Source organism: Haematobia irritans, chromosome 2 (assembly GCF_050003625.1).
Source record: "Haematobia irritans isolate KBUSLIRL chromosome 2, ASM5000362v1, whole genome shotgun sequence".
NCBI lineage: Eukaryota > Metazoa > Arthropoda > Insecta > Diptera > Muscidae > Haematobia > Haematobia irritans.
In genome coordinates, this window is record NC_134398.1 from 85,931,572 (window position 1) to 85,953,762 (window position 22,191).

Below are 22,191 nucleotides of genomic sequence, written 5' to 3' on the forward strand. Positions count from 1 at the left end.
TATTGTATACAAATGATTGTATTTTTTTTTTTTAAACAAACATTTTAATTAAATAAAAAAGGGCAATGTATTTTTTAACACAATAAAAAAAAACTATTGTAGAGAAAATTCGTTATACTCATTACATTTATGAAAGTGTTTCTTTGAATACTAATATCAAGTGTATACAGTAGAGCATTGCATGAGAACATTCATTCATAGCGCACACAACCGCACTCATGAAACGGTTCGAGAAGACTGAATAATCTTCGTTGATCGAATGAATAGAATGAGAACACTGGCTTGATCGAATCAGTTCGAATGAATGTAAATGTATGAATGAGACATGGTTTGAATCACACCCAATAATTCAGTATCGAGTGAATGTTGTTGTGACGTCACATCATTGAAGTTGTGCATTTGTTTCGATTCTCGGTCGCAAGCAAACATTCGATTGCATTAGTGAAACGGGATAATCGAGAATACTCGAACATTTAGCGGGAGTTTCGGGAATTTGCAAAGTTCTCGAGTATGTTATGACAAAAAATGGAATCATGCTTAATGAGAAAAGAAGTCATACAGTTTGTGTTTCTTTAGATATAAGTGTGTAATTAATAGTCAAGCTTATTGACGATAAAATGAGTAATTCTAACAAGGTAAATGTTTAAATTTGTTATGTTTTTATATGTAACTAGTAAAAGTAAATTTATTTTTGTATTTTTTGTCTGTTTTTTATACCATCCACCATAGGAAGGGGGTATATTAAGTTTGTCATTCCATTTGTAATACATCGAAATATTGCTCTAAGACCCCATAAAGTATATATATTCTGGGTCGCGGTGAAATTCTGAGTTGATCTACGCATGTCCGTCCGACCGTCTGTTGACATCACGCTAACTTCCGAACGAAACAAGCTATCGACTTGAAACTTGGCATAAGTAGTTGTCATTGATGTAGGTCGGATGGTATTGCAAACGGGCCATATTTTATCAAAATTTTATTTGTATAGAAAATTTTATCAACCTTGTATTTCTATAGAAAATTTTATCAAAATTTTATTTCTATAGAAAACTTTGTGAAAATTTTATTTCTATAAAAATTTTCATCAAAATTTTATATCTTTAAAAAATGTTGTCATAATTTTATTTCTATAGAAAATTTGTCAAAATTTTATTTCTATAGAAAAAGTTGTTAACATCTATAAAAAAATTTATCAAAATTCTATTTCTATAGAAAATTCTATCAAAATTGTATTTCTATAGAAAATTTTGTCACAATTTTATTTCTGTAGAAAATTTGTCAACATTATATTTGTATAGTTCGGTTTGAGGTCATATGAATAAAAACAGATGTTGTTGTTTTTTTGAGTTGTATTTTTATTTAGTATTATCCAATATTTCGAAACATCTCCGATGTTCGTCTTCAGGGAAATTTTTTTAGAAGTAAAGAACAATGAACTTATTCGCAAACGAGTAAATCTATAAAAAAATGTTATTTCTATAGAAAATTATTAACATTTTATTTCTATAGAAATTTTCTCAAAATTTTATTTCTATAGAAAATTTTGTCAACATCGTATTTCTATAAAAAATTTAATCAAAATTTTATTTCTATAGAAAATTTGGTCAAAATTTTATTTCTCTAGAAAATTTTATCAACATTTTATTTCTATAAAAAATTTTGTGAACATTTTATTTCAATAGAAAATTTTGTCGACATTTTATTTCTAATGAAAATTTTGTCAAAATTTTATTTCTATAGGAAAAGGAAAAATGTTTCATTTCCTTTAAATACGAATGCCCCTTATTTTTTATACGAAAAAGTGAATTGCATTTTTAACGATTACTTACTATAATGCCCAAAAATATCATCCCAAATGTTTCTCCTAAAAACTAGAGCAATATTTTGTTTTGCTGTTAATGCCTTTTTACATAGAAATGCAGAAGGTTTTTTCCACTTTATGTTATTTTTTTTTTACTTCATACACAAGCGCCTTTCCATCAACTTACAACTAAAGAAACGTACAATACATATAAAAGTTGTTGTTATTGTTACTACGTGAGGGCAAAAAAAGAGTCGAAATCCTCGATTCCTTCACTTTGTTTTCGAAAACAATTTGACTCGTTGTGTTTGATCCCGAAGACTGAAGTTGTTTGATTGACCGTTTCATACAACACAAACGAGAACGAGTTATGGTTGTATTCGAACTTACAAACATCGGTCCAAACGGGAACGACTACAAATCTCTACCTTACTTGTTGGGCTTCGAGATGGTCTCGAACACAAAAATATATGACCGATGCAATCAAAAACAATGGAAGATGAAGATGGGAAAATGGCAGCAGAGGGTATCAAACCATTGACGGCGTTCGATGCAAACGTGTCGTTTATGATTTTTTGTTCCACAAATTAAACTAAGAATAAAAAGAAATTTATATCAGGGAATGACGTAGAACAATCGGTCAAAAGTTTCTCATTATTATTTACACAAAATTTAACATCATTTGTGAGTTTTTAACAAAAAATATTGCAAATTAAAAATGAACGAACGTGTATGTATCGAACACCGTAAACGCAACTTTTGGTATGACGTCGCCCATTCTCCCGTCTTCATCATCTATTGTTTTTGGATGCAATGCTCTAGTATACAGTTTATGTCAAGCCATTCATTTAAATGAACATCTCATAATGATTTATTTACTATATTTGACCACATTGGGACTTTAGAGATTTCATTTTTCGACTTTTTCAACATTTAAACAAGCGAATAAAGTATAAAGTCTGGCGGGCCGACTATATCATATCATCGCTAATAAATTAGAATACCTAAATCTCATACGATTTAGGTTTTCGTACTTCTATTCTATGTCCGTATATAAAAAAATTGAGCGGTACATATTTATGGGAGTTTTATCTAAATCTGAACCGATATGCCTAAATTTGAGTAAGATCGGTTAATACCTGCGGCTATTGTTAAAAGTTTCTTTATAGATTGATGGCGCACATATATGGGTGATATATCTAAATCGGTTTCGATATGAACGATATTTTACAGGGGTGAGTTACATAAATTTAAAGTTACAACGGGGTAATACGTGAGAGAAATAGGGTCATTCGTCTGATATTTTGCAATAATATTGGCACTGTGCAAATCTCGTGATACACACATATGTACAAGTAGGAGCTATATTTGAATAAGATCGGTTAATACATCTAAATTTGAAATTGGAGTATGAATGGTCAATAAATATTATGGCCAAATTTCGGAAAACCGAGTGATACATATGTACATAGAACGGCTATACCTAAATCAGAACCGATTGCGATGATTTTTTGCAGAAGATCACATTGAGCTAACTTTGAGTAAGATTGGTTGATAAATACGGGTATTATGGTCAAAATTGGCCAAATCGGGCGAAACATACATATGGGAACTATATCTAAATCTGAACCGATTTCAATGATATTTTTCAGACTATGGAGTCATATATCTCCACTTCTTGAAATCGGACGGTTCATATATAAATTTGATCCAAATCAAGGTATAAGGCCAACAAAGCACCAGGCGAAGACAGAATTCCTTATGAGTTCTTCATAAATGCCACGAATAATTTTTACGTTTCCGAAGCGGATATTCCCCACACTACAATATATACAACTTATCAGCAAATGCAAGTATAAAATTTGAAGAAAACAAGAAATTATATGCGTTCTTCGTAGATTTTAAAGCAGCATTCGATAATGTATCCAGGCAAGCTTTAGTTTTTAAATTGTTTCAAATGGGTGTTTCATACAAGCTGGTTAATTTAATAAGAAATATAAATAGTAATACACAAAGCGCAGTGTGGACTGGAGACGGTTTATCAGAATATTTTTACACGACAGTGATATATCATCAGTTATATGCTGATGATATTGTCATCTAAGCCGATGAAGTTCAAATACTGCAGAAGATGATAAGCAATTTAGAGCAGTATTGTAAATTGTGGATCCTTATAGTGAATAAAACCAAGTCACATATTATGGGGTTTCGAAGGGGAGGAAGACTAGCAGACAAGAAAAATGGATGTAGGAAAAATGGAGAGGAAGTAATAATAACTTCGGAATTCAATTATTAGGGTGTACTTTTCACTCCTCAGTTAAGTTTTCAGAAGCACGTAGAAAGAAGGACGATGCAAGCAAAAAATGCTCTATACTCTACATGGAGCAAAATCATGGACGACAAAGACATTAGTTTGGGAATGAAATGGAAAGTGTATTTGTCAGCGTGTAGATCTATGCAAAGCTATGCAGCATTTTGATTAAGTAAATAAGCTGCAACGATTCTTCATGAAAAAATGCTTAGACTACCCCAAGAACACTCCAAACTACATGTTAATGCTGGAGACTGCCGCGGAAGATTCACACATATCCACACTTGATATGCATTTAAAATATATAAACAAAATAACTCAGCGCCCGGAAAATAGGCTACCGAAGTTACTAACAAGTATTCTATTGAATAAAAGAAAAATTTGGGGAAAATAACCTTAGAGAAAAAAAGCGGCGAGTTTGAATATACCCAATGTATAATCTGGTAATAAAACTAATACTATACGATGGAATTCATTTAAAACTGATATTTTGACGGCCCTAATGTTAAGTAGCATACAAAATAACATTTAGAAAACAAAACAAACGCTTTTACAAGCACTTAAATTATAATAGGGGTTTATCCTACATAACAGACATTTGGATACCATTATCTGGATTTTTAAGGCGCGCTGTGGTCTGCTTAATTTGAATGCGGATAAGCAACACATCATAGGAAGTGTTGTATATTTTCCAGTTCTCAAGGAATTTAGTATTGCTTATTTCCGGAAAATAATATTGAATGATCATCATTCAATGAAGGATATATTAAACGGCCATGAAGAAAGCGATTGGGTTAAATTAGTTTATTATATTAAATCGGTTATGAAATACAGGCAATACTTGGTAGATCAACTAAGGACGATGCAATCAATGATAAAACGAGACAGGCGTTTTTATAAAAAACATTGTCAATTACATATTTATCGTTATTAAATAGATATTACGAATCTACTAAAATGACATCATGGAACATAACCAAAATCGATCTTGAATTTCTCATAGAAGTCTCTATGTTTCTTATTTGATTAATCTTTCATATAGTACTTATAAATGATAATGCATGATTAACTGCATTTCCAAATGTGAAGTCAATTTTTATAGGCATCTCAATCATGAAATGTTTGGACATTTCTAATATATAAAAGTCGGGTTTTCTTTCCTGACGTTTTAACTCCAGAACGCACGAACCGATTTCCACGGTTTTCAATTCGTTGGAAAGGTCTCGGGCTCCGTAAAGTTTGTGAAAATATGGTACCTCATTTTTTTATATCTGGTGGGGGAGGAGGACATCCCCCTTGTCCGACTTTTTGAAAATTGGAACAAAACTATCCTATTTGCTTTGAATTTTCAGGGAAAGTTGAAGGGGGCGTCTAGGCAAAGAGCAGCTACTTTATTTTTCGATATTTGGTCGTGGAGGGGGGCCTCCTCTTTGTCCGACTTTTTTAAAGTACAGTGAAAAAACTAAAATTTGTCGACTTACTGAAATTTTATGGAGAACTTGGGGGAGATTATGAAATTTATATGAGGTATATGATTTTTTAATATTTGGTCGGGGAAAAATAAAAGGCCACAGGGTGAATAAAAGGCCACAGGGTGACTCATTTCTCCTCAAGTACATACCGTGAAACAATTAAACTTTTCCAATTTACTTGAAATTTACAGAGGATGTGGGGTAGGTTATATTATTATAATGGATATCTGATTTTGTGATATTCGAAAGAGGGAAGAGGGCCCCCCTTGCCCTGCTATATAATTTTTCGATATTGGGACGGGGAGTCAGAACTCCTCTAAAACTGAAAAAAGTAGAATTCTCAAGTTTGCTTGAAATTTACAAAGGCCGTAGGATAAGGTTATGAAATCAATATGGTGTACTTGATTTTTGGGTATTTGGACGTGAACCTTCTCCTTGCCCCACACTATGTAACTTGAATGAAAGTTTACAGATTTTCTTGGAATTTGCAGAGAAAGTGACGTCCCTTTTCAAAACATAGAGCAAAATCTAACCTTCTCCTATTTACTTGAATTTGGGAGAATATGATTAAATTTATACAGAGTACATGATTTTTCGATGTCTGGTTGGGGAAGGAAAATAGTGAAATTAGTGAAGGTAGTTTGTGGAATGAATATAGGGTACGTGAATTTACGATATCTGATCTCTTTTGCCCCATTTTTTGAAAATAGAAAGTAGAGGATTGTCGATACACGCACAGAAAAAAAAGTTTGGACATGGTTGCCGCATCCATTTAATGCTTATCTAGAGTATGTAATTGTCGCGAAAATCATGTATTTTGCCTTTAAAAAAAAATTCGAGCGGAGAAAAATATATGTTGGCAATAAGCATTTAAATGGTTCCCAGATGGCGCAAACATGTCCTATTATTTAAATGACAGGATTTGAGACCAATATATGGTCGGGAAAATCATGTAGGTTAGGTTAGGTTAGGTTAAAGTGGCAGCCCGATTAAGATTCAGGCTCACTTAGACTATTCAGTCCATTGTGATACCACATTAACTAAAAGTACCTATTACATATGGGCACTTCTAGTTTTAACCGCTGAACCTTCTTGATTATTTTTCTTTGTTGAACCAACCAGATTGTTCCAAAAACATTAGCAGACTGCTTAAGTTAACGTTTTCCAGATCCGCCAGTAATCTGAAGCTATAGGCTCCTAAAAGTTGCTTGCGCTTTACACAAAATGCAGGACACTCACACAAGAGGTGTTTAATTGATTCTTTTTCCTCCGCATCATGACAGCTCATACAATAGTCATTATACTTCGCGCCAATAGTTTTTGCAAAATCGCCTATCAGGCAGCGACCCGTTATAGCAGATATCAGGAGTGATATCTGACGTCTCGAGAACATTAGCATATCTAGTGTGCGGTTTAAGTTGAAATGGGGCCATATTTGCTTGGTGTCGTTACAACCCTTGCAATTCTCCCATCGAACATTTGCCATCCTAACAGCCTTCTCACGCAGCATGAGCTTGCAGGTAGCTAGGGGCATACCAACAAATTCCAGTTCCCCTGGAATATGTAAGGTAGTCCCTAGCCTTGCCAACCCATCCGCTTCGCAGTTCCCCGGTATGTTCCTATGGCCAGGCACCCATATTAGGTGAATATTGTACTGCTCAGTCATCTCATTGAGAGATTTGCGGCAGTCGATGGCCGTTTTCGAGTTGAGGAACACAGAGTCCAAGGATTTTATTGCAGGTTGACTGTCTGAGTATATATTAATGCCAATATTTGTTGGAACATTACTTCTCAGCCAATTCGCCACCTCTCTTATTGCTAATATTTCAGCCTGAAAAACACTACAGTGATTAGGTAATCTTTTCGCTATTCGAATTTCCAGATCTTTAGAATATACTCCGAACCCCACTTGTCCATTCAATTTGGAGCCATCAGTATAGAAATCTGTATATCTTTTATTCCCCGGGGTCTGTGTACACCACGCCTCACTGTTGGGAATTAGAGTTTCAAACTTTTTGTCGAAAAGTGGTTTTGCCAGGGTATAATCCACTACGTTAGGCACATCTGGCATTATTTTGAGGACCGAACTATGACCGTACATTTTTTCCGACCACAGCGATAGCTCGCGCAACCGCACAGCCGTTGTTGCAGCTGACTGTTTGGCCAAAATGTCTAAAGGCAATAGATGTAGCATGACATTAAGGGAGTCTGTTCCTGTCTTACTAAATGCGCCTGAGATACATAAGCTCGCCATACGCTGAACTTTATCTAAACAAGTCGGTTTCTGAAGTGCCGGCCACCAGACTACAACACCATATAGCATTATAGGTCTAACTACTGCAGTGTATAGTATAAAATCATGTAACTGACCATTCATTTTTTTACATTGTTTTAGTGACCATTTAATTTTTTAATTTTTTTGCAGCGAAAATAACTTTATAAAAACATTGACAGGTACACACGATGTTCATTTTGCGCGTAAGTCGTGTGTTGATTGTTTCTTGGAATGGACGGAGAATACGGAATTACTGTGTTTTGTGTTTATTTATTTATTCAGAAGTGGCACGTGGTTTTATGTGAATACAAAAAAGGAAAGTGTAATTGAAACAAGTAACAGATTGGCTGATAAGTCCCCGGTCTGGCACATAGATGGCGTCGCTAGTATTAAATGCATATTATTTTTATATAGTACCAACCTTCAAATGATTGGTGTCAAAATTTGACGTCTGTAAGTCAATTAGTTTGTGAGATAGAGCGTCTTTTGTGAAGCAACTTTTGTTATTGTGAAAAAATGGAAAAAAGGAATTTCGTGTTTTGATAAAATACTGTTTTCTGAAGGGAAAAAATACGGCGGAAGCAAACACTTGGCTTGATAATGAGTTTCCGGACTCTGCCCCAGGGAAATCAACAATAATTGATTGGTATGCAAAATTCAAGCGTGGTGAAATGAGCACGGAGGACGGTGAACGCAGTGGACGCCTGAAAGAGGTGCTTACCGACGAAAACATCAAAAAAATCCACAAAATGATTTTGAATGACCGTAAAATGAAGTTGATCGAGATAGCAGAGGCCTTAAAGATATCAAAGGAACGTGTTGGTCATATCATTCATCAATATTTGGATATGCGGAAGCTCTGTGCAAAATGGGTGCCGCTCACATTTGACCAAAAACAACAACGTGTTGATGATTCTGAGCGGTGTTTGCAGCTGTTAACTCGTAATACACTCGAGTTTTTCCGTCGATATGTGACAATGGATGAAACATGGCTCCACCACTACACTCCTGAGTCCAATCGACAGTCGGCTGATTGGACAGCGATCGGTGAACCGTCTCCGAAGCGTGGAAAGACTCAAAAGTCCGCTGGCAAAGTAATGGCCTCTGTTTTTTTGGGATGCGTATTCAATAATTTTTATCGATTATCTTGAGAAGGGAACAGTGACTATTATATGGCGTTATTGGAGCGTTTGAAGGTCGAAATCGCGGCAACACGGCCCCATATGAAGAAGAAACGTGTTGTTCCACCAAGACACCGTGCCACAAGTCATTGAGAACGATGGCAAAAATTCATGAATTGGGCTTCGAATTGCTTCCCCACCCACCGTATTCTCCAGATCTGGCCCCCAGACCTCAAAAGGATGCTCGCAGGGAAAAAATTTGGCTGCAATGAAGAAGTGATCGCCCAAACTGAGGTCTATTTTGAGGCAAAACCGAAGGAGTACTACCAAAATGGTATAACAAAATTGGAAGGTCGTTATAATCGTTGTATCGCTCTTGAAGGGAACTATGTTGAATAATAAAAACGAATTTTGACAACAAAATGTGTTTTTCTTTGTTAGACCGGGGACTTATCAGCCAACCTGTTAACGTAAGTCTAAAGTCGGGCGGGGCCGACTATATTATACCCTGCACCACTTTGTAGATCTATATTTTCGATACCATATCACATCCGTCAAATCCCCAACGCTATAACATATATAAAGGTTTGTCCCAAACACATACAATTAAATATCACTCGATCTGGACAGAATTTAATAGACTTCTACAAAATCTATAGACTCAAAACTTAAGTCGGCTAATGCACTAGGGTGGAACACAATGTTAGTAAAAAATATGGGAAACATTTAAATCTGAAGCAATTTTAAGGAAACTTCGAAAAAGTTTATTTATGATTTATCGTTCGATATATATATGTATTAGAAGTTTAGGAAAATTAGAGTCATTTTTACAACTTTTCGACTAAGCAGTGGCGATTTTACAAGCAAAATGTTGGTATTTTGACCATTTTTGTCGAAATCAGAAAACATATATATGGGAGCTATATCTAACTCTGAACCGATTTCAACCAAATTTGGCACGCATAGGTACAATGCTAATTCTACTCCCTGTGCAAAATTTCAACTAAATCGAAGTTAAAAATTGACCTCTGTGGTCATATGAGTGTAAATCGGGCGAAAGCTATATATGGGAGATATATCTAAATCTCAACCGATTTCAACCAAATTTGGCACGCATAGCTACAAAGGTAATTCTACTCTCTGTGCAAAATTTCAACTAAATCGGAGTTAAAAATTGACCTCTGTGGTCATATGAGTGTAAATCGGGCGAAAGCTATATATGGGAGCTATATCTAAATCTGAACTGATTTTAATAAAATTTGGCACACTTGACTACACTACATTGTACTCCTAGTGCAAAATTGCAACCAAATTGGGGTAAAACTCTGGCTTCTGGGACCGCATTAGTCCATATCGGGCGAAAGATATATATGGGAGCTATATCTAAATCTGAACCGATTTCAATAAAATTTGGCACACTTGACTATAGTACTAATTGTTCTTCTTGTGCAAAATATTAAGCAAATTAGGGTAAAACTCTGGCTTCTGGGGCTATATAAGTCCATATCGGGCGAAATATATATCTAAATCTGAACCGATTTCTTCCAAAATCAATAGGGTTCTGTTCTGAGCAAAAACACATACTTGTGCTAAATTTGAAGTCGATTGGACTAAAACTGCGAACTAGACTTTGATTACAAAAATGTGTTCACGGATAGACGGACATGGCTATATCGACTCAGGAGCCCACCCTGAGCATTTTTGCCAAGGACACCATGTGTCTATCTCGTCTCTTTCCGGGTGTTGCAAACATATGCACTAACTTATAATACCCTGTTCCACAGTGTGGCGTTGATACATTTGATTGCCACAAGTAAATATTGAATAACTTCTTATTATTGAAATTGAACCAAAATAGAGTGTGTAAAAATATATGATGTTTGCTTGCACGACATTATAAATACAAATAAACAATGATTTAATTTATAAATAAATAAGAACCAATAAATAAAATTAATTTTGTGTTTTCTTTTCTCAAGTGGCGTCCTTTTTTCGACGACGAAAAAAGTTTTTATCATAAAACATCAAAACATTTTAGATTGTGACCATGTTCTTTTAACTGGAAGAAAACCACTTTTGACGAAGACCATAACATTTTAGATCGTGGTTCTTATTTCAACCGTCGAACGGAACGGACGTGTTTTTTAATAGCGGATAAAATCATCGTAATAAGTACCTACTACGCATTTCAAGTGTGGTGGGATATTAGGCCACCATGCAGAGAAATTCAAAGACATCCACTGGGTTGCTAACTTCAGGGCCCAGTGGACGAGTATCGACTGGAGTTATAGATTTGGGCAATGACCAAGAGTTAGGCCCAATTAGTCGACCTGTAGACGGGTCGACAGGTGGCGACAATTTGACAAGTCGGACCTTTTCCAAGGTAACGGCATCAAAAGGAGGTAATCCCTCACGAAAGAGATTCAAAGAACGCAGAAATGCTTTGTTTATCCTAAAGAAATTAGGATCACTCGACCCAAGCACGTTGTCGGCTAAACAAAGCGATTCCTTAAAATGGGCTCAAGGAATTCTTGAGGCTGGAAAAAGGGAACGATCACCGAACGAGCTGCCATCCTCCAAAAGGGATCAACGATCGTTTGCCTCAGTTGCTAAAGACAGCCTTGTGATGGCTATCATTAATAAAGGAGCATTGGACGGTATGGTTCCAAAGCAAAAATGGGGGGAAATTGAGAATGCTTTGTCTGGCGTCTACTCACAGGTGCTGGAAAAGTTTCCCGGCCCAGATCCTCGACACCAAGAGGCTGGTTGGTATCAAGGACGATTTAAGCTAGTCGCATTTGAGGACCAGAGGTCTATAGAATGTTTTAAAGCTGCTCTGATACTAATTGGTGAAGTTTGGGAAGGAGCTGCTCTAGAGTTAGTCGAGAAGAAAGACATACCGGCTAGACCAAGAGCACATGCGTGGATACCTGCAAACCCTCCTGACCCTGAATCTATTTGAAATAGACTGAAACAATGCAATCCAGATCTTCCAACAGCTGATTGGAAGGTTGGCCGTTTGGATGAAGTGGATGGGCCAAGACGGCATGCAGTGCTTATATTGAACACTCAGTCTTTGCCACATCTAGCAAAGTCCCAGGGCCGTGTATGTTATGGCTTTCATTATATCCAAATGAAGGTGTATAAAAACGATCAGCTAAAGGATTCAGAAATGGACAAGCCTCTGTCTGAATCAGAAGTAAGCGGATCCTCTTGCGAAGTCGAGGGGGATACCAAGACATCTGAAGACATGGATAAATACCGTATGCGTGAGGAGGCTTCTACTGCCTCAGAACTCACCAAAGTTGAACCTATGGTTATTGCGAGAGTCACCGATATCTCTGAAGAGGACATTCTTGATGACTCGATTGAAGCGGCTGATGTGACGGTTGTTGAAAATCTCGATGGTCCTACGGATCCTCCAGATAAATCTTCATCATTGTAAGGCTGCATGTGCTGCCTTAAAAGTTCTCCTGATGAAAGGGGACATAGATATAGTTCTTATTCAAGAACCATATGTTTATAAAAACAAAATATGTGAATTAAGTACTCCGGGGTTCAAACTATTGCAGTATAGTGGTAATGATGTAAATCGAGCCTGTATAATTGCTAAAAACGAGCTCAACTTGTTTCTGCTTCCTTCAATGTGCAATACAGACACTGTCGTTGCCAGTTTAGAAATAGCCAAATGCAAATATTGGGTATCTTCGGTCTACATGGGACATGACAGGGAGATGCCTCCATATGCCGTTAAGACCTTAGTGGAGGAGTCACGGAAAACAAAGACGAAACTCATTATGGGATGCGATGCGAATGCACATCATAGTATATGGGGAAGTAGTGATACTAATGCAAGGGGAGAGTCGCTAATAGAGTTTATTTTGCGTACTAATCTGGTAGTTTGCAACAAGGGAGATGTCCCAACCTTTGTCACTAAAAACAGGCAAGAGGTTTTGGACATCACCTTGGCCTCGCAAGAACTGAATGAAATGATATCTGAGTGGCATGTTTTAAGTGAACACAGCTTCTCAGATCATCGCTACATCAGTTTCAAATTTGATGTTCATACCACCAAGACCATATTTCCGCCAAATGCAAGGAAAGCTGACTGGAATAGGTATAGGGAATCGTTCAATATGATGATACCGGAAATACCAGAGACAAATATGAGAAATGTGCAAGATATCGAATACGCAGTGGAGCGGATTACTAAGGCCTTCAACATCTCACTGAAAGCTGCATGCCCTAGAGGAAAGCCAAGGGGGAAACATCGACCACCATGGTGGTCTACGGAATTAAGTAATATGAGGAAATCCTGCAGGAAGCTCTTTAACAAGGCAAAGTCCACCAGAGCTTCTGAGGACTGGGACGCTTACAAGAAGATTCTGAGAGGATACAAGCGAGAACTGAGAAAGGCTCAGCATAACTCTTGGAATGCTTACTGCAGCAGTATTGAGAATACGTCCGAGGCTTCCAGACTACGGAAGGTTCTAGCATCCACCAACTCCGCTCCAGGTTTCATTAAAACATCGGAGGGCAATTGGACAACGTCCAGTGAGGAGACGCTGGAGGTACTATTGGACACACATTTTCCTGGAAATCAGACGGTTGAACCATGTACTGGCGGTGCCACAGTTGCTCAGCGGTCGTTTCCTGTCGAGGAAATTGTATCAGAAACTAGAATAAGATGGGCGCTAAATAGTTTTGGACCATTCAAATCCCCTGGACCTGATGGAATTACTCCGGCGGAGTTACAAGCAGTAACTGACAAAATTATCCCCTGGTTGTCGGTGATATATAAAGGATGTATCAACTTATCATATATCCCAGGAAAGTGGAGGGAAACAAAAGTCGTCTTCATACCTAAAGCGGGAAAAGCCTCTCACTCGAGGGCGAAGGATTTCCGACCAATCAGCTTATCCTCATTCCTACTTAAGACTCTGGAGAGGATGATAGATATTTATCTTAGAACTAGCATCGATTCAAGTTTGTTCTCGAAACGACAGCATGCATACTCGAAGGGCAGGTCTACTGAGACCGCACTACATGAACTAGTCAGCTTTATTGAAAGCTCACTATCTGTCAAAGAATACACAATCGTGGCGTTTCTAGACATCGAAGGGGCGTTCAATAATGTCCATCCGAGCTCGATATTAAATGGACTGACAACTCGGAATGTTGATCCATGTATACTCAGGCTGTTAGACGAACTGCTAATGAAGAGACGTATTTCAGCCACACTAGGACAAGCAAACATACAAAAGTATGTGAACAGAGGCACTCCCCAAGGAGGAGTTCTATCACCTCTTCTTTGGAATGTTGCTATAAATAGCCTTCTGGTTACTCTAGAAAAAGAAAGGATAAAAGTGGTGGCATACGCAGATGATGTAAAGGGTGATTCTTTTGAGGTTAGGATTTTCATGCATTAGTATTTGACAGATCACGTGGGATTTCAGACATGGTGTCAAAGAGAAAGATGCTCAGTATGCTTTGACATTTCATCATGAATAGACTTACTAACGAGCAACGCTTGCAAATCATTGAATTTTATTACCAAAATCAGTGGCAGAAAATCCGCTTTTTTATCGACAAATTTTGTTCAGCGATGAGGCTCATTTCTGGTTGAATGGCTACGTAAATAAGCAAAATTGCCGCATTTGGAGTGAAGAGCAACCAGAAGCCGTTCAAGAACTGCCCATGCATCCCGAAAAATGCACTGTTTGGTGTGGTTTGTACGCTGGTGGAATCATTGGACCGTATTTTTTCAAAGATGCTGTTGGACGCAACGTTACGGTGAATGGCGATCGCTATCGTTCGATGCTAACAAACTTTTTGTTGCCAAAAATGGAAGAACTGAACTTGGTTGACATGTGGTTTCAACAAGATGGCGCTACATGCCACACAGCTCGCGATTCTATGGCCATTTTGAGGGAAAACTTCGGAGAACAATTCATCTCAAGAAATGGACCGGTAAGTTGGCCACCAAGATCATGCGATTTGACGCCTTTAGACTATTTTTTGTGGGGCTACGTCAAGTCTAAAGTCTACAGAAATAAGCCAGCAACTATTCCAGCTTTGGAAGACAACATTTCCGAAGAAATTCGGGCTATTCCGGCCGAAATGCTCGAAAAAGTTGCCCAAAATTGGACTTTCCGAATGGACCACCTAAGACGCAGCCGCGGTCAACATTTAAATGAAATTATCTTCAAAAAGTAAATGTCATGGACCAATCTAACGTTTCAAATAAAGAACCGATGAGATTTTGCAAATTTTATGCGTTTTTTTTAAAAAAAAAGTTATCAAGCTCTTAACAAATCACCCTTTAGCTCTGGCAGTCAGGGGAAAATTCCCATCCACAATCAGAGATATTATTCAGAGGGCCCTCCGGATGACTGAAAAATGGGCGAAAGACAACGGTCTTGGGGTAAATCCCGCAAAGACAGAATTAGTCATGTACTGCAAAGATCGCAAAACTCCCACGGTTAGGCCTATTTCCTTATTGGGTATTGAAATTCCCTTTGGTGATTGTGCAAAATACCTTGGCGTTATTTTGGACAGGAAGCTGAACTTTAAGCTTAATATTTAAGAAAGGGCGAGGAAGGCAAATGTATCTTTGTACTCGTGCAAAAAGGCAATAGGAAAAAAGTGGGGACTAAAACCAAAAATTGTGCATTGGCTATACACGGCAGTGGTTAGACCTATAATGCTATATGGTGTTGTAGTCTGGTGGCCGGCACTTCAGAAACCGACTGGTTTAGATAAAGTTCAGCGTATGGCGTGTTTGTGTATTTCAGGCGCATTCAGCAAGACAGGAACAAATTCCATTAATGTCATGCTGCATCTATTGCCTTTAGACATTTTGGCCAAACAGTCAGCTGCAACAACGGCTGTGCGGTTGCGCGAACTATCGCTGTGGTCGGAAAAAGGTTACGGTCACAGTTCTGTCCTCAAAACAATGTCAGATGTGCCTAACGTAGTGGATTACACTTTGGCGAGTCCACTTTTCGATAAAAAGTTTGAGACTCTAATCCCCAACAGTGAGGCGTGGTGCACACAGACCCCGGGGAATAAAGAATATATAGATTTCTACACTGATGGCTCCAAATTGGATGGACAAGTGGGTTTCGGAGTATATTCTAATGATTTGGAACTTCAAATAGCGAAAAGATTACCTAATCACTGTAGTGTTTTTCAGGCTGAAATATTAGCAATAAGAGAGGTGGCGAATTGGCTGAGAAGTAATGTTCCAAAAAATGTGGGCATTAATATATACTCAGACAGTCAACCTGCAATAAAATCCTTGGACTCTGTGTTCCTCAAATCGAAAACGGCCATCGATTGCCGCAAATCTCTCAATGAGATGGCTGAGCAGTACAATATTCACCTAATATGGGTGCCTGGCCATAGGAACATACCGGGGAACTGCGAAGCCGATGAGTTGGCAAGGCTAGGGACTACCTTACATATTCCAGGGGAACTAGAATTTGTTGGTATGCCCCTAGCTACCTGCAAGCTCATGCTGCGTGAGAAGGCTGTTATGATGGCAAATGTTCGATGGGAGAATTGCAAGGGTTGTAACGACACCAAGCAAATATGGCCCCATTTCAACTTAAACCGCACACTAGATATGCTAATGTTCTCGAGACGTCAGATATCACTCCTGATATCTGCTATAACGGGTCGCTGCCTGATAGGAGATTTTGCAAAAAATATTGGCGCGAAGTATAATGACTATTGTATGAGCTGTCATGATGCGGAGGAAAAAGAATCAATTAAACACCTCTTGTGTGAGTGTCCTGCATTTTGTGTAAAGCGCAAGCAACTTTTAGGAGCATATAGCTTCAGATTACTGGCGGATCTGGAAAACGTTAACTTAAGCAGTCTGCTAATGTTTTTGGAACAATCTGGTTGGTTCAACAAAGAAAAATAATCAAGAAGGTTCAGCGGTTAAAACTAGAAGTGCCCATATGTAATAGGTACTTTTAGTTAATGTGGTATCACAATGGACTGAATAGTCTAAGTGAGCCTGAAATTTAATCGGGCTGCCACTTTAACCTAACCTAACCTATTTTCTTTTGATTCCAACAAAATTATTTGTATCAATATAATAACATTTTAGATGAGGACAATTTTATTTTTCTTAGAACCATGTTCACTGAGCCAACATGGTTGCTGGTGAAAATGTTACATTGCTCCTATCATAGTATTTTGCTCTTCGAATATGATTGTAACAATCATGTTTCTTCTCTGCACAGAAAAAAATATCACCAAAATATTTCCAATTAAATAGTTAATTGAAGTTGAAATTTTTTTCAATTAATAAATTAATTGGTACAATTAACTTTTTAATCAAGATAGAAACATTAAGTTAATTTAGTCAATGATTGAAAATTTTAAAATTTTTAATTAAAAAGTTAATTGATACAATTAACTTTTAATCAAATTCGGAAGACTAAGTCAGTTATAAAAGTGATTAAATTTTTGATTAATTTTTTTTTTCAAACAATCAATTGTTAATCCAAATAAAAATTCTAAGCCAATTCGGAATGTAATTGAAAATAGTTACCTTTGTTTAATTACTAAATTAATTGAGTTTTGCAATCAACATCAATTAAATTTTTAATTGAATCAATTAAAAACTTAATTGAAATTTGGTCATGAAATCAATTAATTTTTTAATCAAGAATTTTTTCTATGCCCAATTAAAACTGTGATTGATACTATCATTTTCGTGATTGAAGACATTTAAATTAAAAAATTAATTGGATCAATTAATTTCGTGATTGAATCAGAAAAAAATTTGTTTGTGTGTGCGTGTAAATACACATAATTTTATGATTTTTCCACAGGCTTCTGTCAGACTTTTTTAAGTAAAAAAACTTCCGGTATATGTTTGGGAAAGGCATGTTCTCCATGTCCAACACTTTAAAAAATGTTAATATGGTCAATTATTAAGTACATTGCTTTTTCCGATTTATTGGACGGTATGTTGAGGAGAAGTATACCTCCCCTTGACAAACCACGCTTCGAATTCACAGGAAATGTAAAAGATTGTCCAATTATTTGAATACAGAACAAAAAATTGGTTGATAGGAAACACCCCCTACCCGACGTTTGTTAAAGCGTTCCGTTTTACATCTGCATAACCGCCCTATTTCTGTTTATAAAGCAAGTAATCCGATATTTTTGAAATGTACGGTACACGTGTGTGAAAACAATGGTGTGATTAATCAGTAATTCAGTTTTTGTGCCAGACTTCCCCTGGCCCTACTTTTTAAAAAGTGTTTAAATCTTTTCGAATTTGTTTTCAGATCGAAGGATATGGTTGACTAAGTTAACGAAAATATGCTCCGGGAGGCGCAGAGAAGCGGGCCGGGTTATGTTAGATCGTTCATAATTATATATACAAAAGGTAAGGTGAATATGGATGTAATTTCGTAATTTGTAGTTAAAATCATACCAGATCATTATATTTGCTTTTTTATACATTGGGGAAATTTTAAAAAGTGGAGTACAAATTAGTTAAATTTTTTTCCCATAAACTTATTTTTACTTTTTTCAGTGCGCAGTGTTTGAGAAATTATTGCCAATGTGTTGGCTTCTATTACACAGGGGAACAGTGGTTCTGTTGATTAGGAACTGAATATCGTTTTTAAGGTTATTTGGGACGCTGAATCCAAATCTGCATTTATTTTTCTATCAGCTCGACTTTTCGAGATATGCCGTTATGTTCAAAATTAAGGCACTTCCGCTACACATATTGGAATGATTTGAAAACGGTTAATATCTTAAAAGCTCTCAATAATCATTTGGATGAAATAGAGAAAGCTAAATGCTGAATAATTGAGTGAAACAGTTTCAAAAGTGGAAACAGAGTACCGAGAAAAACTAATTCTACCCTCCTACATAACCATATTTCCCTCATTTACAAATTTACTAGCCGATTTGATTCATACGACAGTTTTTATGCTACATCTGATTTTCAGACGAATATGTTATATTACTTAAATTTTTTAATCATTAGTCTTATGTTTTTAGCATTAGTTTTCGATTCCGGTTCAATGTATATTTTAGGATACCTCTCGCGAAGGCATATTATTACCCTAAACATTCTGCCTCGTATACGCCTATTTTCGAAGTGGTGGAGAACCCATATCCATTAAGATTAAGTTGTAACATTCAAACAGGTGTAAATATATCAGTAATACTTTATTAATTCAGTAGGGCCGAAATCCTTACTTACTTCTCATGTTTTGGTATATTTAACTATTTTCTTTTAATATAACGTTTTATTCGTTTTCGTCAATATGTACTTCCAAAATAAATCTAGTAAGGGTACACAAAATATGGTAAACAATGAGTAGGTGTGAATGATTTATAACTATAAACTAAAGGCCATTCTCATGTAGCTCCGTTAGGTTTTAACTGCCAGTTAACAGAAAGTAAATTGCAAATTTTGATTCGCTAAATCGGCCACTTAAGCCTTTGATTTACTTATATAAAGGGAAATAAAAAAAATAAATAAAATATATTCTCCCCAGTTAACGTTAACTGAAAAAAAAATCAGCAGTTAAGTTTCAAACCAGAGAATGAAGCCGACACATTTTTGTCGGCGGCGGCTGACACTAATTTTGAATCTAAGACGATATAAATTTGTCTATTCGGCGGCGGACAATTATCCGTTATAAAATCAATTTGAAGTTATCCGAATCGTAATGAGACTATTTGTACAACAAATCTTACAATCAGATTTACATTTCATTCAAATTTTTGTAAAATTATTATAGCAACTTGATACTGTCGGATTTTTGGTGGAAAGTTAAACATTTTGACAAAAAATATAACAATTATTAATAAATTTTTCTGGTATATATCAATATTTTTCATTAATTGGCGGCTAAATTAGAGTCGAGATGAGTCGACATATTCGGCGGCGGCGTCGGCTGGCAATAAATAGCCGGCGGAAGCTAAAATCGGCGGCGCGACTCGGCGGCTGACACTAAATTTTTGCCTCCGGCTGCGGCTAGCCGTAAAGCCGCCGCCGATATAAATTTGTCTATTCGGCGGCGTACAATTCTCCATTATAAAATCAACTTGAAGTTTTCCGAATTGATATGAGATTAGTTGTACAACCAATCTTAGAACCAAATTTACATTTCATTCATATTTTCTTAGCAATTTTTTTGTAAAACTATTATAGCAACTTGATACTAATTGATTGTGGGAGGAAAGTTCAAAATTTTGCCAAAAAATATAACAATTATTAATACATTTTTCTGATATAAATCAATTTTTAATTAATTGGCGGTTAAATGTGAGACAAGATGTGTTGACTATTCGGCGACGGCGTCGACTGCCAAAAACTGGTCAGCGTAACTAAAATCGGCGGCGCGACTCAGCGACTTCATTCTCTGGTCCATAGTACCGTTTAAAAGTTCGTTAGCTAATGTAGCAATAACGGGGCTTCATGAAGATGGGGGTAATTGTCAAAACTATTTTAACAGATTTTCATTAAGGTATATTTAAAAAGGTAGTGGAACTATTTCAAAAATAACAAGATGGACATTCGTTTCAGTTTTTTTTTATTAACAATTCTGGATCTTTTAAACGAATAAACATTAAAAAACAATTATTTGTTTTTAAGCTGAGGTGTTTTCCTATAAATTGGCAAGATTGTGGTTGACTAGTGGGTCACAGGCTAACCTATGGACGATGAAAGTTGGTCACCTGGGGTGTGTGCAATTTTGTTTTAGATGCCAAATCCACAATTACACTGCGATTTCCACTGCCTTTGCTGGATTAATTTTCGCAAAGTATGGACCATATGTTATTGCACACTATTAACATAATGGAGTCAGTATTTAGGATATAGAAGGACCGCTTTTAAATCAGTTTATTTTCTTCAGAATATACAATGGACTGAATAGTCTAAGTAAGCCACTTTAACCCAACCTAACCTACCTATGTGCTTCAGATCAAAAGTTGTAGACTTCACGATTTGTAGCTAAAAAATTCTTAATTTTCTATTTTTTAAAGACGCCTATATTATACCATTCGTAATTGTTGTTTTTCCCTTTTTAGAATAACTTTTTTTACTTGCTGCTTATAGAGAACTTAAACTTTTTATTGCCTAACTGGTATTCAAGTTCTTTCCTTTACATCATCAGCAACTTTTTAGAAAAAAAATGTTTTTGTAAATACTGACCCCACATTGTTAATATTTTTCAATAAAGCACATAAGTAAAGTTCTAGCCTGCAAAGAACAGATCGTGAGAATCGGTGCACGGATTTCGCAGTTAAAGCAAAAACCTCAAAGGTAACTAATATGCAATGCCCGTAGACGGCCCGGTGGACCCACAGAAAGCACTTTAGATTTTACACAAAAATCAGAAAAAAAATTAAAATTATTTTTACTAAAAAAAATTGCCATTTGAAATCACTGTGCAATATTAAAATTTCTAGCAAATATGTTTGTAATATATGTTAGCTTGAAACAACCAGAATTACTCCTTTTTAGCAGACAAATACTATCATTATAACCAATTCTTTTGTGTTATAATTAACAAAATTCGTCGATTGTGCCTTTTTAAATATGCCTTGGATTTTCATTTGTTAAGTTCAATTATGTTTAGGAATAATTTCATTTATAAAACAAAGCACTGGAAATAATTTAGGAGAATGATGATATGTAGACATACCGCATTTGTTGTGTTTTCCATCGAGTTGTAGACCTTTTATAATTATTGCATAAAATGTTGTTTAAAAAGAACAATGAGGACAAGAGTGAAAAACGACCAATTAAAAATAGAAAAAAAGCAAATATTTGAGCAAAACGGAACTGTACAACAAAAAGGAATACTTTGCATAGGTAAACAAACAAACATACATAAAGTCAAGAAGGAATAAAAACAAATACTCACACTGCGAACTTGATAATTATTTAATTGTTCTATTTCTTCGTCTACACCAACTCTGAAAAGAATTTTGATGCTTGTTTGTTTTTTTTTTTTCGATTAGTAAGTTAAGGTTCTTAAAAACTTACGGAATCTGAAGCCAATTTAAGAAAAAGTTAGATGCTCCGCCTTGTATTATCACTGTAAAGATTACAATCAGTGATGTCGCTGTCAACATTGTTTGTCTTGCTTCTGACAATGTGTTACGGATTGCCAATGCAAATGACATTGCACCCCGCAGACCTAAAACAACAAATA

At 36.2% G+C, this 22,191-nt stretch overlaps 1 protein-coding gene across 16 annotated transcripts in view; it reads right to left on the reverse strand.

Moving 5' to 3' along the window:
- Nhe3 (Na[+]/H[+] hydrogen exchanger 3) overlaps positions 1 to 22,191 on the reverse strand; it is a 235,270-nt gene that overhangs the window by 203,644 nt on the left and 9,435 nt on the right. For 12 of the 16 annotated variants that reach the window (XR_012719364.1, XR_012719363.1, XM_075295529.1 and 9 more), the window contains exons 8-10: positions 22,023 to 22,176; positions 21,901 to 21,952; positions 21,679 to 21,711 (exon numbers count right to left, since the gene is read on the reverse strand). Coding sequence is in view for 14 of the 16 variants with exons in the window: in XM_075295529.1 (XP_075151644.1) it covers positions 21,679 to 21,711; positions 21,901 to 21,952; positions 22,023 to 22,176 (239 nt within the window). In the remaining 2 variants the exon portion in view is untranslated. The remainder of the gene's footprint in view (positions 1 to 21,678; positions 21,712 to 21,900; positions 21,953 to 22,022; positions 22,177 to 22,191) is intronic. The other 4 variants (XM_075295524.1, XM_075295522.1, XM_075295527.1 and 1 more) reach the window with 1 other exon arrangement.